We start from the raw sequence: 14,834 nt of genomic DNA, 5'->3' as shown, positions 1-14,834 counted from the left end.
AATTGATATACAGTTTGCTGAGAAGCGCGAAAAAAGCATCTAACTTTCAAATCATTCACATTTTAAATTTTCTCAATTTTGCGCGGCTGTTTGACCGCCATGACAGTTAGATTTTACTGTTCGGACGAAGAAGGTCACCGCTCCGTGAATAATCGCGAATTTGTGTCGGAAGTGTCAATTAAAGCGACGGGTGTATAATACAACTACCGCAAGTTCGTCGTATTTAATCGAGATTACTATCGAGAATACTATAATCGAGACTGATATGAGAATCTAAGTGAGTGCGAAAAAATGAACGCCGATCTCGCCGAGAATGTATAGAACGAGTCGTGCAACGTTTCTTTTCGGACAGTCGCGGTACGAACAACCATTAGAGAATGTATCGAAGAAACAGATTGTGTTGTAAATACTGCTCCTAATGGAAACGATCTGCTAAACACAAATCGTATATCGTGCAACGAAACGCGATTTATTTCCATGTTTCAACATGGCGGTACGAATATATGCGTTTATTCAACGCGCATAAAGCGCGCGAAACAAGTTTCGAAGTTGTGAGTAATGAAGTGTGTATCCTGTATCGTTTCCTGGATGAGATTTACGAGGGCATTTTCTGAGAAGGAACTAGCGAGGGAATGAAGGAACCTACCGTACCCTGCAGGTGAGTTATATTAAATTAATTATTTATACGAACTCGTTTTCTAAATTAATATGTGCATAATATTGCAATGACGCATCTGCACGATTGTAAAAGATTTATATATCAGATATTAAAATATTCTTAAAAGTATCAATTTTAAGGAATATTGTTTTTTTACGCGTCACGTATAAAATATGGTATTTGCTGAACACTTTTTTGAAATAATCGACAAATGAGTGCAATGAAATTGATAATTGATTAAATTAATTAAAATGTATTGTTAATTGTGACAGGTGAGGATGTAAATACTAAAATACAACGTTGAATTTCCGAACTAAATTTTATTAATATTATATATATCTCTTTGTTGCCAATTATTAAAGTGACTTCGACCAAAATTCGATTAATTTAATTGGTAATTGACATATAAATGTATTGTTTTATTATTGTATTTTAACATAGAGATAAAATTATAAATTTTGTTATTTAATTGTGACAGGTGAGGATGTAAATACTAAAATACAACGTTGAATTTCCGAACTAAATTTTATTAATATTATATATATCTCTTTGTTGCCAATTATTAAAGTGACTTCGACCAAAATTCGATTAATTTAATTGGTAATTGACATATAAATGTATTGTTTTATTATTGTATTTTAACATAGAGATAAAATTATAAATTTTGTTATTTATAGATAATATGTAACATATTATATTAATTAGTTAGAAATTTTGTTAGATCTACTGCTTAAATTCAGAGGAAATAATGTTTTCTATATTCTTTTCTATTTCAGACAATGCCGATAATGCGAAAGAAGCATTTGAAGAATCAGAATATACGTACGTGTACAAAGTACAAAATTACAAATAGAATTCCATTTCGAAAGCTGATTTAAATTATAAATGAGATTCGCATTTTGTAGGCTTTGGACATAAAACAATGATTCCAAAGGTCGCCGTTGCACGTTTTGTTTACGCGTGACGCATGAACGTTGTGTACGCCACTGGTGGGGTGGCCATGCGCGCCGCGCGCCGCCGCGCGTGGTGGTAGGGATGATCAGCTGTACTTAACTCCCGTCCCCGTGAGGTTGACGCGCCGCACCGCGCCGCACACTCGACGGTACGTGCTCCGCTTGCTTGTGTTCGTGTGCCAGTCCCGACGGTAGTGTCAGCTGCGGCGCTAGCGCCACTCGATCGAGCGGCCGGAGAGCGATTCGATTTCGCGAACTGACCCGCGGCGGCGACGAGCGGTTAGTGCGTGTGCCATTCCGTGCCGAGAAATGGAAGCCGACGAGCCGCGTTCGGTCTCCGACACGAGAACGAGCACGTTGTCGACGTCGTACGTAGTCGTAGCGCGCGAGCCCGTCGCAGTGACAGCTGTGCACGTACGTAGCTTTTGAAGTTTTGTTATGACAAAGAACGTACCGCCGGGCACGACCGGTCGCCGACCAGCCGCGTATCCGGAGAACGAGAGACTGTTGTTATTGTTACTGTCACCTTCGTTATCGTTATTATCTTCGTTGTAAACGAAGTCGCGTCGGGCGCGATAACAGTGCACATTGGTTCTTGTGAAGAGGAGAGTCGCCGGGCTACGGCGAGGGATTAATTCGACGCAGATTCGAAGGTCGCCGAGGGAGGAGCGATCGCGAAGATGTGGTGCCTCGTCAGTCAAGCCAACTCCGTTATCCTCGAGGTACAGGTCGACCCGAAGGCCATCGGCCAGGAGTGTCTCGAGAAGGTAAGTCGTACGCTTTTGTTCTCCTTCACAATGGACAAACTGCTAGCGTGACACACACACGTACATATTGTGTATATATATATCTATTATATATACTCTGTACATAATACATATATACACCACACATACATCTATTATGTAAAATAACAGCAAACGTTTGGCAATCCGTTTCTAGCTATACGCAAGTCGAATTTGATAATAAACACCAAATAATTGTTGGTAATTTTCGTCCATTCTCGTCCGCGCGTCTCCGTGTTTACGCCGTACAATATTTACCTGCTAGGCAAATCAAATGCGCCGCAAAACGCAAATATGAAACGCTTATCTTGCCATACAAGTTACATATCAGCAATCCAGATACGCTTCGTGTTAATGGACTCCAAATTTACCTCGAAATTATGTCCACGAGGAGATATTTGATTTCACACATTTGATTTTTCAGTTAAACTTGATTATCACGTATCTTGAATTTGATCAAATCATATCAATAAATCAAATAATCTAATAATAAATAATAGTTTAGCCTAATTGTATTTGCGAGAAAATATTCGACTCACAGATTTGTTTCACGGTTATACGATATAGTAGTCTAATTATATTTACGAGGAAATATTTGATCATATATTTGCTTTTTCATTGGAATTAATCGTTCTGTCTCTTTCAACGTCAGGTCGAACATTAATAAATAATACAGTATGAATGATGTGTCCTCCATTAATGATTTATCCTAATAAAGTATAATATTGTTTAATTTGGTTTAAAATACGTGTATAATATACGTGTAATTTAATTATAAAAGACAATGAGAGACGTATGATAAAATAACAAGACATGTTTTATTAAATACAATTTTTTATTTTCTACAAGATAACGTCTGTTGTAATGTATTTCGGGAATCAAAAATCCCAGAGAATGTAACAGGACGTTTATATTTGTTGGCATATTGTTTGGCAAGTTTGACCTTGTTTTCTTTTTTCGGAGGAAGGAGAATGGTATTGTCCATGTAACACCAAATTACAATTAATCAAAATCCACTGGAGAAGAACAGTGTGTGAAGTCGAATTGCTCCCCGTTCTTGTCGACGCCTGAATGATTCATCATGCAAACTCCTCCCTGGAGTATTTCAGACGCGACGCGAGTCGGGTCGGGACAATTGTACGCGTTTTGCAGAGAGTACGTCCTCATGTTGCGCAACAACGCCTCGAGGCGTAGCGAAACTTGCGATTTCGTACAGAAAATCGCGGGAGCGATGTACAGTGCGATTCACAAAGACAGAAATGACAGTACTCGTTTCAACGACGGAGACTCATAAAAAATTGGATTAAAAGTTAGATCGCATGGCGATTTTCAACGTTAGCTTTTCCTTCATAAATCGATATGTAGATTTGTAGATCGTTGCTCGCGACGAGCATTAAGTCCTTTCAATGATTTCTACAAATTCGCGCGTAGAGCAATGCTGATCGCCGATTTACAGAGGAAAGTTTCATATCGACAAAGTTTATATAGTGCTGCGGGCGTTCTTGGTTTTGATACCAAGAAACTTCTCTCACTCTGATGTCTTTTTTGTCTCCTCATACACACGAATGCAAAAGTAACATCGCGTATTTAACTGTTTTTACGTTAATTTACAAAGCTTTGCGTGATTAAATTTTCTAACTGCTTTTTGTCTTTCGAAGATGCTGTCGATTTCGTTAGGCTGGACTCAAAGTGATTTCAAAAGATTCTAGATAACGTCCAACTTATCCAATATAGGTTGTCGAAATATATTGAACGTTGCCTATATAGTATTGTTCTTATCGGAAAAAATATTCATGTTTAAAGGTTGATTATATACAAATATATTCAACCTATATTTACGGAGATTTATATTAACGATAAAAGCGATAAATTTGTTTAAAAAGTTCTCTAAATCTTGCCGATCGACGGAGAAAATAAATGTTACCTTATCTCGCACAACGTGCTTTCAGTGCGCTAGTATTGATTCGTATGTTAATAACACGTGCCTACTATATTCTTTGTATGTTAGAATTTATTTAATTCAGTTAGAATCAATTAATTATCTGTTTCCATACGATCTTTTTTCCTACATAACTATAATCTACTTCTTATAGCAGGTATATAGCAGAATTTAGTTGACATTTTCGTGAGTGTTTGATTTATTACAAAGACGACCTCGAGACATAGTTTGCATTGAGGGGCGTCCCGTGTCTAGGCCTTTTAGTGAGTTAATGCATGTTTCGTATTAAACGAGAGTTACGAAGGCACCTTAGCCTAGGTCCTAGCTCTCACGTGCGCAACAGATGTCGCGAAGACACACAGTCAGCGCATCTGAAATTTCGGCTTGTCACGGCAATGTCGTTAAGTGGTTCTTTGTATTTTGGAAAGGAGTTTCGAAAAGGCTCTTTGAAAATGTTATTTTTGCAACACTATACTAATGAGGGAACGTATTCCATAAATGATACAAGAAAACCTAACGAAAAATCACGTTTGGAATAGGTATTCAAGATAGTTGAATGTTGGGTTTCTATTGGATTCTGTATCCAATTTGGGCATGTTTAGTCATTTTAATTTAGACACAAAATATCTTAAGAAAAAAAATGTTTCGAATAAAAGTAGAGTTTGAAGAGGATCATTAGATAAACAACTAAAAGATTTTGGTCCAGGAACTCATTGGCCTCTGATTTTCAACATATGGTCAATCTAGAATATCTATTTCAAACATGGTGTCTTTTGACTGTTAGTTTATTTTGATATCATTTTTACAATGTAGCGCATGGTCTTTTGTAAAGTGTTCTCACAAAAATTGAAGGTCACCAAGAAATTTATGAATGAATTTCACTGCGATGAATCTCGTGGTAACTTTAATCTTGTTTAACAATATATTGCGAAAATTGATCTAAGAGTCTCGGTGCGTTGTAAATTCTTTTCAAATTTTTAATTATGTCACAAACCCGAGAAGTAAATTACTAGTGAAAGATTTAGGATGCGAGAGCACAGAATATTTAGGGAAAATGCAAAAATTTTTGTCAGTTAGCATAATCGTATTTTGCGTTAGATTTAGGAAGGAGTTTTTTAAATTAGATAGGGAAGTTTTTTAAATTTTCGTTTTTAAAAGCGGAATTAAGTAGCACTCTAGGGCGTCCTTCGTTTGGAGACATCGTATTTCTTCTAACAGAGCCCTCATAGAAATATTTTTCCTTTCATAGAATATCGCCTGGCTCATTTGGTTTCTATTACACACTCCTTATGCTCCGGTCGATTCGCTGCATTATCATTCTTCTTATTATAAGTTACGCCGAGATTGCAGAGAAGGGAGAAAGAGAGATGGTAACGGAGGGTATCGGAATGATCGTATTCAATTTATCTTCGATCCGATGTCATCCCGCGACCATCTCCAGGATTTTTCCCCGACAATCGATTCTCATTTCTTTTCGTCGATGCAGTTCTATTTAAAAATGAGATATACATATATGTATACAAGAGCTGGTGTATTATACAAATAACTCGATATCTTTCAAGGTCTACAAATTGTTATCAATAAAGAAGATTACAGATGACTAGCAGGGAGAACGGGAAATTATTTTATTTTAATAAAATTTTATTAATTTTATTTTACTGGTATTTTTAATATCTAAAGACGAATCTAAAAGTTATATGTATTGATATAGTCATACATTATATTTTTTAATATTTAACACTTAAAAGCAATTGTTTGATTTTATTTTAATTTATCTTTATTTATTATGACTTATTAACATTTGCGTGCTTGCATATCGTAATCTGCTATTAAGTATCAATACCGTTTCGTATAAATATGCTTGAACATTGTATAATCTTTTTTGTGATAATATTCTCTAAATTAGCTCATTTTAAATTAGTTATGAATGTGGCTATGCTCTGTTTTTCAACGGTATAATCGTGACCAACCCAACAAACAACCGCGCTACTCTCACGTTTATTATATATAGTATGTATATGTATGTAAAGGAGGAACCGGTTATCACGCGTGTCGAAAATAGCGTTGAAGGTCGGGATGAACCGAAAATAAATCTCCAGATTTCTCCAACGATGTTATACACGTTCGTTATTCGCTCGTTCTTCTCTGCTCGGAAAGATATTCCTGATGATCCGCGACTGCAGGTACGCATCCACAATATGCGATACAATTTATCGATTTATGACTATTGCGATTAATTGCGATAACTGTATATACTCGGCATATTCGGCATACCGGATAATTCGAAGCACTGCCCGAATTGTTAATCCGCGGTTCGCCATCGGGGAACCGACATACCTATAATATATGATTTTAACAAACGTGAAAAGAGCCCGTTTATCCGGATGATACGAGTAATTACATATTACACGAATGGCATGGAACTTTAACTACGTGTGCCAATCAAACAACATTGCGTTGCACGCCAAAACTCCGACGTTTGCAATCTTTGTTGAAGGCTACTCGAAACTAATTCAACCGGTGTATCCTAGGCAAACAAGAACGCAATAGGAGACTTCCGGCCACGTGATGTGTTTACCTCTAAATACAGTTCATATCGTGCATCAACGGTGATTACGATGCATCCAAGTGGGTCATGCGGTCTAACTGGGTCGCAGTTTCACTGACCATCGCATTATTAGGCTCCCCACCTGCGAGATTCTTGTAGATTTGCGTTTTCTGCGCGATCAGCAAATCGTGGCTCCGATCATATTACGTTACTCGCAAAATACAATAAAAGAAAAGTCCGGGTTTGTTTATTTTTTGTTGTACATAATGAATGTTAGATCATTCGTTGTGCAATCAAGACTTATTTATGGTTAGATTAGGTTAGCAAAGGAATAGTAATTGGATAAATAATAAATAGAATCGGAGCATGTGTGGACAAAATATTTTTGATGTAAAAAGCAATTTACAAAAATTAATTTTGCAACTAATTTTTATAAATAAATTATCAAATATTAATTACTGAGAAAGATTGATTACGCTAATTGATTTTACGGGAAAATTTACAGAAGAAATAACTTCCTTAAAATCATTCTTCGTTTATGCAAAACACCTCCACGTGGTGATTCCTATAGATAATTCGAAGAAGAGACAAAAAAATATGAATTCTAAATTTTACTGATGTGACTCGCGTTATAACTTCAAATTTTATATTTGGCATATCAAAAAATTTAGTTGCATTTCTCTGATCTACAAGATGTTTTAAAAAAAAACCATTCTGTATTTATATGACAGAGAGTACACATCACACTGACAATGAACAAAATGCTTTTTTACTCAGTATGGTATATACTATCTATCATATAAATGCTGAATGGATTTTTTGGACACCCAGTATATTTATATATATTCCTATATTATATAACTGAATGCTTTTATACGAAGCTTGCTGAGTGGAGCTTCTTTATCGTAATATCGACCACTCGACAATACTCTGCTTTCGTTATATCGCTTTCATTGCAAATACTCGTGTCGCGCAGGGCATGTGAAGCATGTATCTACTCGAAAAGAAACCTTCGGGATCGTGAGACGACGCTTGAAATTTTGCCATCAGCTTATAGGCGGCGGCGCGGCGTGTCGCGCCGCTATGGAAATTAGGTCGAAATTGGCCGGAATTCAATCCGGGAATTCAATTTACTGTCGTCTTTGTGCCCCGCGGAGTCAATCCGATCGACGCGCATGTACGGCAGACGTTTTCGAGATCTAATTTGCGTTTACTAGGAGCCTATTTCCCGCTCTGTTCGCGTCATATGAGATGAACGGTAAAAGGAGCAGGAGAACGTCTAAACTCTCGTGCCAGTCTCGTCCCATGACACAAGATCGCGTACTATCTCTTTCTCTCTCTATGTATGTGTGATAAAGCGATGTCTTTCCCGCATTCCCTTACATTCGATTTGTCACAGCCCTAACTGGCAGTGGGCATGAAGAGTCCCACTTTTATCGGATCACATTTGATAGTAGACACTTCGATTAATTTGGGCTAATTCCTTTTTCAATCAGACAAAATGTAAGTTCAGTTACAGATAGAATAACGGTACAATGAAAATTGATAAAAAGTTCAATTGACGATTATTTAACTATATCGATTGTTACCGATTCAATAATTTAATTTTTGTTGCATTGATATAGTTATAGAATGTATCGATTGAAAATTAATATCGTTTTACAATGATAAATCATTTGTGTTCGATTTGATGAAGAATTGTTTTAATCAGCTACATGATCTGTATGTGTGTGCAATATACGTTTCATCGGATAAATTACATAAATTTACATGTTAATATTAAAATTATTGATATACATTAAAAATAATATTAAAATTACTTTAAATTAAATAAGTTAGACACGTTTTGAATAGATTATACACTGTAAAAGATAAAACATTAATTTTATCTTAAAAACATATAGTGGACTTTCTTTCTGAGACATGCAAAAATGTTAAAATTAACACAAAAATGTCTCAGAAAGTCCACTTATATGTCTTTAAATTAAAATTATTAGTTAATTTTTCTACAGTGTATACGTGTGTTTTATTAGCTTATGTCTTTATCTTATAATAAAACAAATAACAAGGAAGAAAACACTAATTTGTACAGTTGATTTTATCAGCTATTGTGCGCAGATGTTCCTTATCGAATTATAATAATATTATCTTCTACCGAATCTGCATTCAATATCATGCGATTTGAATATCTGGCGGTAAAGATACACGTGCACGTTTCCATTCATATTTGAAATCCAGGCATTCGTAGCTAGAACATTAAAGGCCGCTTTTGGTTCTTATTTTCTTGTTATTCGTAAAGATTGAGAAAAGGATGTTACTTTGTAACATTAGATCCCCTGCCTAGAAATGTAGAATTCTTTAAAATATCTTTGAAAAACTGAAGATACTATTTATATGATTTCGCACTTAACCTTGTTTGATAAATCATTGAACAATTTCATGTTTTTTTCACTCTTACTTGGCAGAATGATCTCTATAAATAAATTATCGTTTATTCAGAATTTTATTTGTATTCATGATGACGATTTTTTAATTGTTTTAACTAAATATTCTTTAAACTTGCGTATATAAAACAATTTTTATGTAAAAGAACTTATCATTTTATGAACTTATCATAATTTTTTTATCTCATATTTATTTTGTACAATCTTTCATGTTATACGTAAAAATAAGTTTACAATCATAGTAATAGTGTCATCAAACTCGTTTCACATTTTACAGTAAATACTTAGAAAAAAGTATTTGTGCTCCTAAAAATAAATGTTTATATGGGTAATAAATAAAACATGATCTTTTGTATATTCTCAGATAATAAATATCTCGAACTGTAAATACGATCTTTATTTTTACGATCTTAGACAGAACGCTTGGAGGCAACTCAGCACTGTTTATTATCAATGTTAGTTTCCTATAAAGCTCCTTGACTTAAAGGACTCTCTCTCTCTCTCTCTCTCTCTCTCTCTCTCTCTCTCAGTGGTCTAACAGACAACAGCTTGAGTGAGTCGGATCCGAATTTCACTCGTCTCTTATGGACTCTCCCAAGTGTTTTCCCTGTCTTTCAGAAAAATAACCTAAGTTCTCCTCAAGAGAGATATTAAACCTGGATGCCATAATATCATATAACGTATCTTAAATCTACTACGCTTTCTTTCACACAGAGAAACAAACCGAAGGAATTTATGTACAAATTCTTAATCTGTTATAATTTTCCTTTTGGAAGAGACTTAGAATTCTTAATTAAACACACAGCGAAGAATTTAAGTACTTTTCTGAGCTTCATTCAAAGTCACTTTGGCAAGCCGCGGAAAGTGTACGATATTCGATCGAAGACTCCTTCGTATGCGTAAGAGAATCATCTCACCATGGCACATGAAATTTTATGACGCCATTCGATTCGTACGATTGGCCGATTCTGATTTCCATCGCGAGTAGGAAGCATCTGCCGTTCGTTGTATTTTTTCCGTTGCTTTTTATCATGCGATAAATCGATGGGGCAGCAGCTGTTTCGGAAATGCATTTGATCGTGCAATTAAATTGATATCATTGTACAAGAGAGTTTGACATTGCCACTCGTAAAAATGGAGTGATTAAAGAAATATCGTTAGATCGTAGTAAAACTCTTGACGAATTTCGTGGAGTCCGCGAAGGATGCCAGCGGAATAAAACTTGGCGAAACGAACGAATGGAACTCGAAATTATACGATTACGTTTACCGCCGAATGCGCGGTGCCAATAAATGAGATAAATGCGGTGAACGTGCTCCGTCGAATCTTACTAACTTTACAATCGTCTATATTTTCTTTCACCTGAGTCACAATCTTAAACTTTTTATAATGTTCGCGTATTTGCGAGAGCACTGCCACACACATATTGACTTGAGAGTATAATACCGTCTTTATTTCTGATACGATTCTTCCGCACTTTATGGATCTTTCCGAACGGTGTAAACTCGGATCGATAGTATCATGAACATGTGTAAATAGTGAAACGTGTTAAGTTACTACTTAGCGTAATATTTTCCTTTACATTTATCTTGAAATAACCTGAGAATAACTGATCGTTTTACGTATTATTTTTACTCCTAAGCGATCGTCCACGGAATTATCGGAGTCTAATAGGAGAACTAATACCTCGCACATTTGAATATACAGAGCGTTGTATTGTAATGTAATTTACATTTTAATTTGGTGTTTCCCTTTCGTTGGAGCTTAAATCGTAGATATATTTACGGAGTCAATTAGTTCTGAAAATTGAGGAGTTTTGCCGAATTAAACTTTAGATACATAAAATGGAAGAAAACTTCATTTTCTCACTAATTTCATATTTTGACGAGAATCTTAATTCGCGGCCAAGTTTGATGTTGAAAAAAAACACAGAAATATCAAACGTATCTCATACGTGTCATATTCGATACCATTGTTGTATCTTCACATCGCAGAATGGAACATTTGTCGTTTCACTTTCTAAGTATCCCTTTTGTTATACTTTCTGTTAAAAGTATACACAGGGCGTGCAATATAATTTTTTCCTCAAAGGAGGATTTGAAATTCAATTAACTCTTCGTTGTCGGAAGATCGCCGCGAAGTCCGCGATTTACCTTTTTCTCGTGGCACAGAGACTCGCGTCCCGCGATAACTTTATCGCACTTTTGCAATCAGTTTCTACGGCGCGTCTGGCGTAAAGTAAAAGTCTTACGATCAACAACTTCCGAGTAGGATCGCAGCCGATTTTCTCTCTCCTGTCGCGGCCGTCCAGCAGACTCGTGCCGGCAAAAGATAAAAGTTAATCTTGTGAAATAACGTGGATATGCAAATACGCGGAGAATAGGGTGGATGAAGTTCTTCTTTTTCTTTCTCTCGTCGTGTATGTTCTTTCCTCCTTCCAACGGTTTCTTGGCGCGGTTGAAAATCTCCGTGGTAGCGCGACGTCGAGCTGAGTTCGTTTAAAATGCAAATGGTCGCATTAATATTTGCCCTAAGTGCTCCGTTTCCGTTTCGTATACGGGGCTATACCTGCCATCGGTGCGAAGCGCGCGGTGCATGCAACCGCGAGATTGTTACGAACACATGTGCAGGTACGTGCATACGAAAGAGAGAGAGAGAGAGAGAAAGAGAGAGAGAGAGAGAGAGAAAGAGACAACGTGCAGGACGACACTTGGATTAAATCGCGTAAATTTTAATTGTACCAGTCTTTATGCTGACAGGACGGCGGCAACTATGGAGCTAGCTGAAGCTAGATTGCCGGAGAATATTTGTCCCGTGGGACAGATTCGCTACTCTTTCTCCCCGTATACGATATACAGAGAATTACAAATCGACGATGTATACGAGGAATATTATTTCGCGTATCATTGCTATGCATTTAAAACGGAAATCATTTTTGCAACACCTGTCTGAACAGCAAGTTAATTTCAGTTTCCGGATATGCTAGCATGAGGCACTATAAATCTCTGCCCACATTTTGCTCGCTGATTCGAATCGCGTGCTCTCCTTCATCTCACCATCAAAGCGTTAACGAAGACGCGCCATGTCTCGCTACCGAAAGCCCAAAGGAGGTCGGAAGTTTAATTAGGCATCCGATCTTCTTTCTGCGTCTGGCGGGAATGCTCATTTAACTTGAGCCATTTCCGAATTTTACGTGGAATCATCGCCGCAGTCGTGCTCCGCTGTTTTTGTGCACACGTTGAAAAGCCGCCGCCGTCGTCGTCAGTGTCATAGGAATCTCATTACGCCACTTAATTGCGTTCCGCGGAAATCCTTCTGCCGGCGAATGAGGCAAGCTTACTGTATTCTTCACGACGCGACTTCCTACTCGTGGAATGACTGGATTGGGAGCAAAGAAACTGCCTTTGGACCTCTCACCTTTATTTCATCAATGATGTGGCTCTGTTTGAATATCAAGGTCGAATAAATTTTAGATTACGTGAAAGATTACCTGAAAGTGAGTGGAAGAAACCTTCTCGCCACAAATGATTTTTAAAACATACATGCTTACATGAAATTTTCGATGTATCCGCTTGTTGCATATACTTTAGGATATTCTTAGAAACAGTTTCTTTTTTTAATTCTTGGATAAATAAAATGAAAATTTTATTGGTTTTCCGAAAATTATTTTATTCAAGTTAAAACTTTCAAATTTATCATTAAAAAACGTTAAAGATCAAAATCAGGAAATGTAAATCTTGTAAAATGTGTAAAGAAAATGTTTGAAGGCTAAAAAGGAAGACCATCGATAGACAAATTATATTTCACAAATTAATTGTCAAATTCGACAGCACATAATTTTCTTAATTAAACTGCGAGAGATAATGAAGTTGTCGAACTATTTGACTTAATAGGTCATTTAAAGTATTCTGTAATTACTTCTTGAATAGAATAGACGTTATATATTTTTTCTGGGTTTTGGAACCCTTTGCGATCCAAGTGAATATTAAAAGAACTACGTTGCCTTCTAGGAAATTTGCTCGATACGTAATCCAATGTAAGCGGCTAGCAATTCCTTAGGGGTAGAGCGCAATTTCCGTTAGCGCGCGTGCAGTTTTTAATCGCTTTACTAGCATATAAACCGTTAGCGTTACTTACGCATATTTCTCGAGTTTTTGCGAAGTCGTTCTCTTGATACTTTATACCTCTTGAAACACCGAAGCAGACTTGCGTGTTATACATTCTTGAAGCATATTTACACGATTTACAACTTCCTACACACACAAGCAACATCAATCTCTCTAACAGATCCAATAAATTGTATCTCGTAATTTAAATGCAAAATTGATTTTTGAGATACGCCACGTTATTACACGTCTCGCTTTCGAAGCTTTCTGTTCAACACATGACAAGAAATGTCTCCCAAAATGAATAAATAAAACATAACAATTGTATATTAATAGTAGACGAGCGGTAAATGATACGCAAATTTCTTTGGAAATAAATATATTTAACCTATTTTCTTTACGAAGTATCCATGTTTCTTAAATTACATGTTCGATGCGAGCTCGGGTGCGAATGAATAGTTGTAAAGTAGGTGATGTTCAGAATATATTGACACGACGATACGTGGTTTCAAGATACGTGAGTGGTTAGAGTTTCGATGCTAGTATAATACTTAGGTAATAAAATTCATATTGAAATTAAACGAATATTTGGAATGTCTTATTTACTTATAGCGTCTTTAATTTAATTACATAGTTTTACATTTGACTGTTTTTAACATTATATTATTTAATTTAATACTTATTAATTTTTTATTAGAATAGAAATCTTATTACGCGCGTATTATTATTCATGTTATATTCGCTCATTATACTTGAGATTTCTACATAATTATTTTGCTATAGCTAAATTTTTGGATACACTTTTAGTAAATTCAATCTTTTTTGCAGTAAGATTTTCTTGTCATTCGAGAAAGGTAATTAATTATTTCGCCAAAATAATGCGTATACAATTTTTCCGTTTTCTCTTCATTTTCACAATTTACTATAAGACGATCGTGAAAAGGGTGACGTGTAAATTTAGCTTTATTCCTAACGATCCTTCATAACCTGTACAGCGTACACGATAAGTTCATGCAACGCGCGAGTTTTCGTCGAGTCTCAAGCGTCGTCAGATGTTGCAACAACGGTGTATCTAATTAATAGGATTAATTAAGAACTTTGCGCTCCGACTCTTGGGTAAGTCCTACGTAACTTTGCGACGATTTTTCTTTAACCTCGTCCTCCACGACTCTGCGCGTACGCAATTACGTTACGTGGGTTAACTGCGTGCTCGTCCTTGCATACGTATACCAATGTAACTGTGGCTAGAAATTCGCCAACTGAATTCTAAATGAGGATGAGGATGTATTTGCACGAAATTCTCATGAGATTGGGTAGAATAATATTTTTTTAGTCTATATTTCCTCATCCTCTCTCTCTCTCTCTCTCTCTCTCTCTCTCTCTCTCTTTATTTTTATATTT

At 36.2% G+C, this 14,834-nt stretch overlaps 1 protein-coding gene across 1 annotated transcript in view; it reads left to right on the top strand.

The window, feature by feature from the left end:
• The first annotated feature begins 2,278 nt into the window (after positions 1–2,278).
• The window catches only part of dnr1 (E3 ubiquitin-protein ligase defense repressor 1), a 158,722-nt gene continuing 146,166 nt past the window's right edge, over positions 2,279–14,834 (top strand). The window contains exon 1 of the mRNA XM_018537653.1: positions 2,279–2,378. Coding sequence (XP_018393155.1) covers positions 2,292–2,378 — 87 coding nt within the window. The 5' untranslated portion in view covers positions 2,279–2,291. The remainder of the gene's footprint in view (positions 2,379–14,834) is intronic.

The sequence above is a fragment of the Cyphomyrmex costatus genome, unplaced genomic scaffold, assembly GCF_001594065.2.
Source record: "Cyphomyrmex costatus isolate MS0001 unplaced genomic scaffold, Ccosl1.0 scaffold18, whole genome shotgun sequence".
Taxonomy (NCBI): domain Eukaryota; kingdom Metazoa; phylum Arthropoda; class Insecta; order Hymenoptera; family Formicidae; genus Cyphomyrmex; species Cyphomyrmex costatus.
Note: the sequence above shows the minus strand (reverse complement) of the source record. Positions and strands in the feature narration are given on the sequence as shown.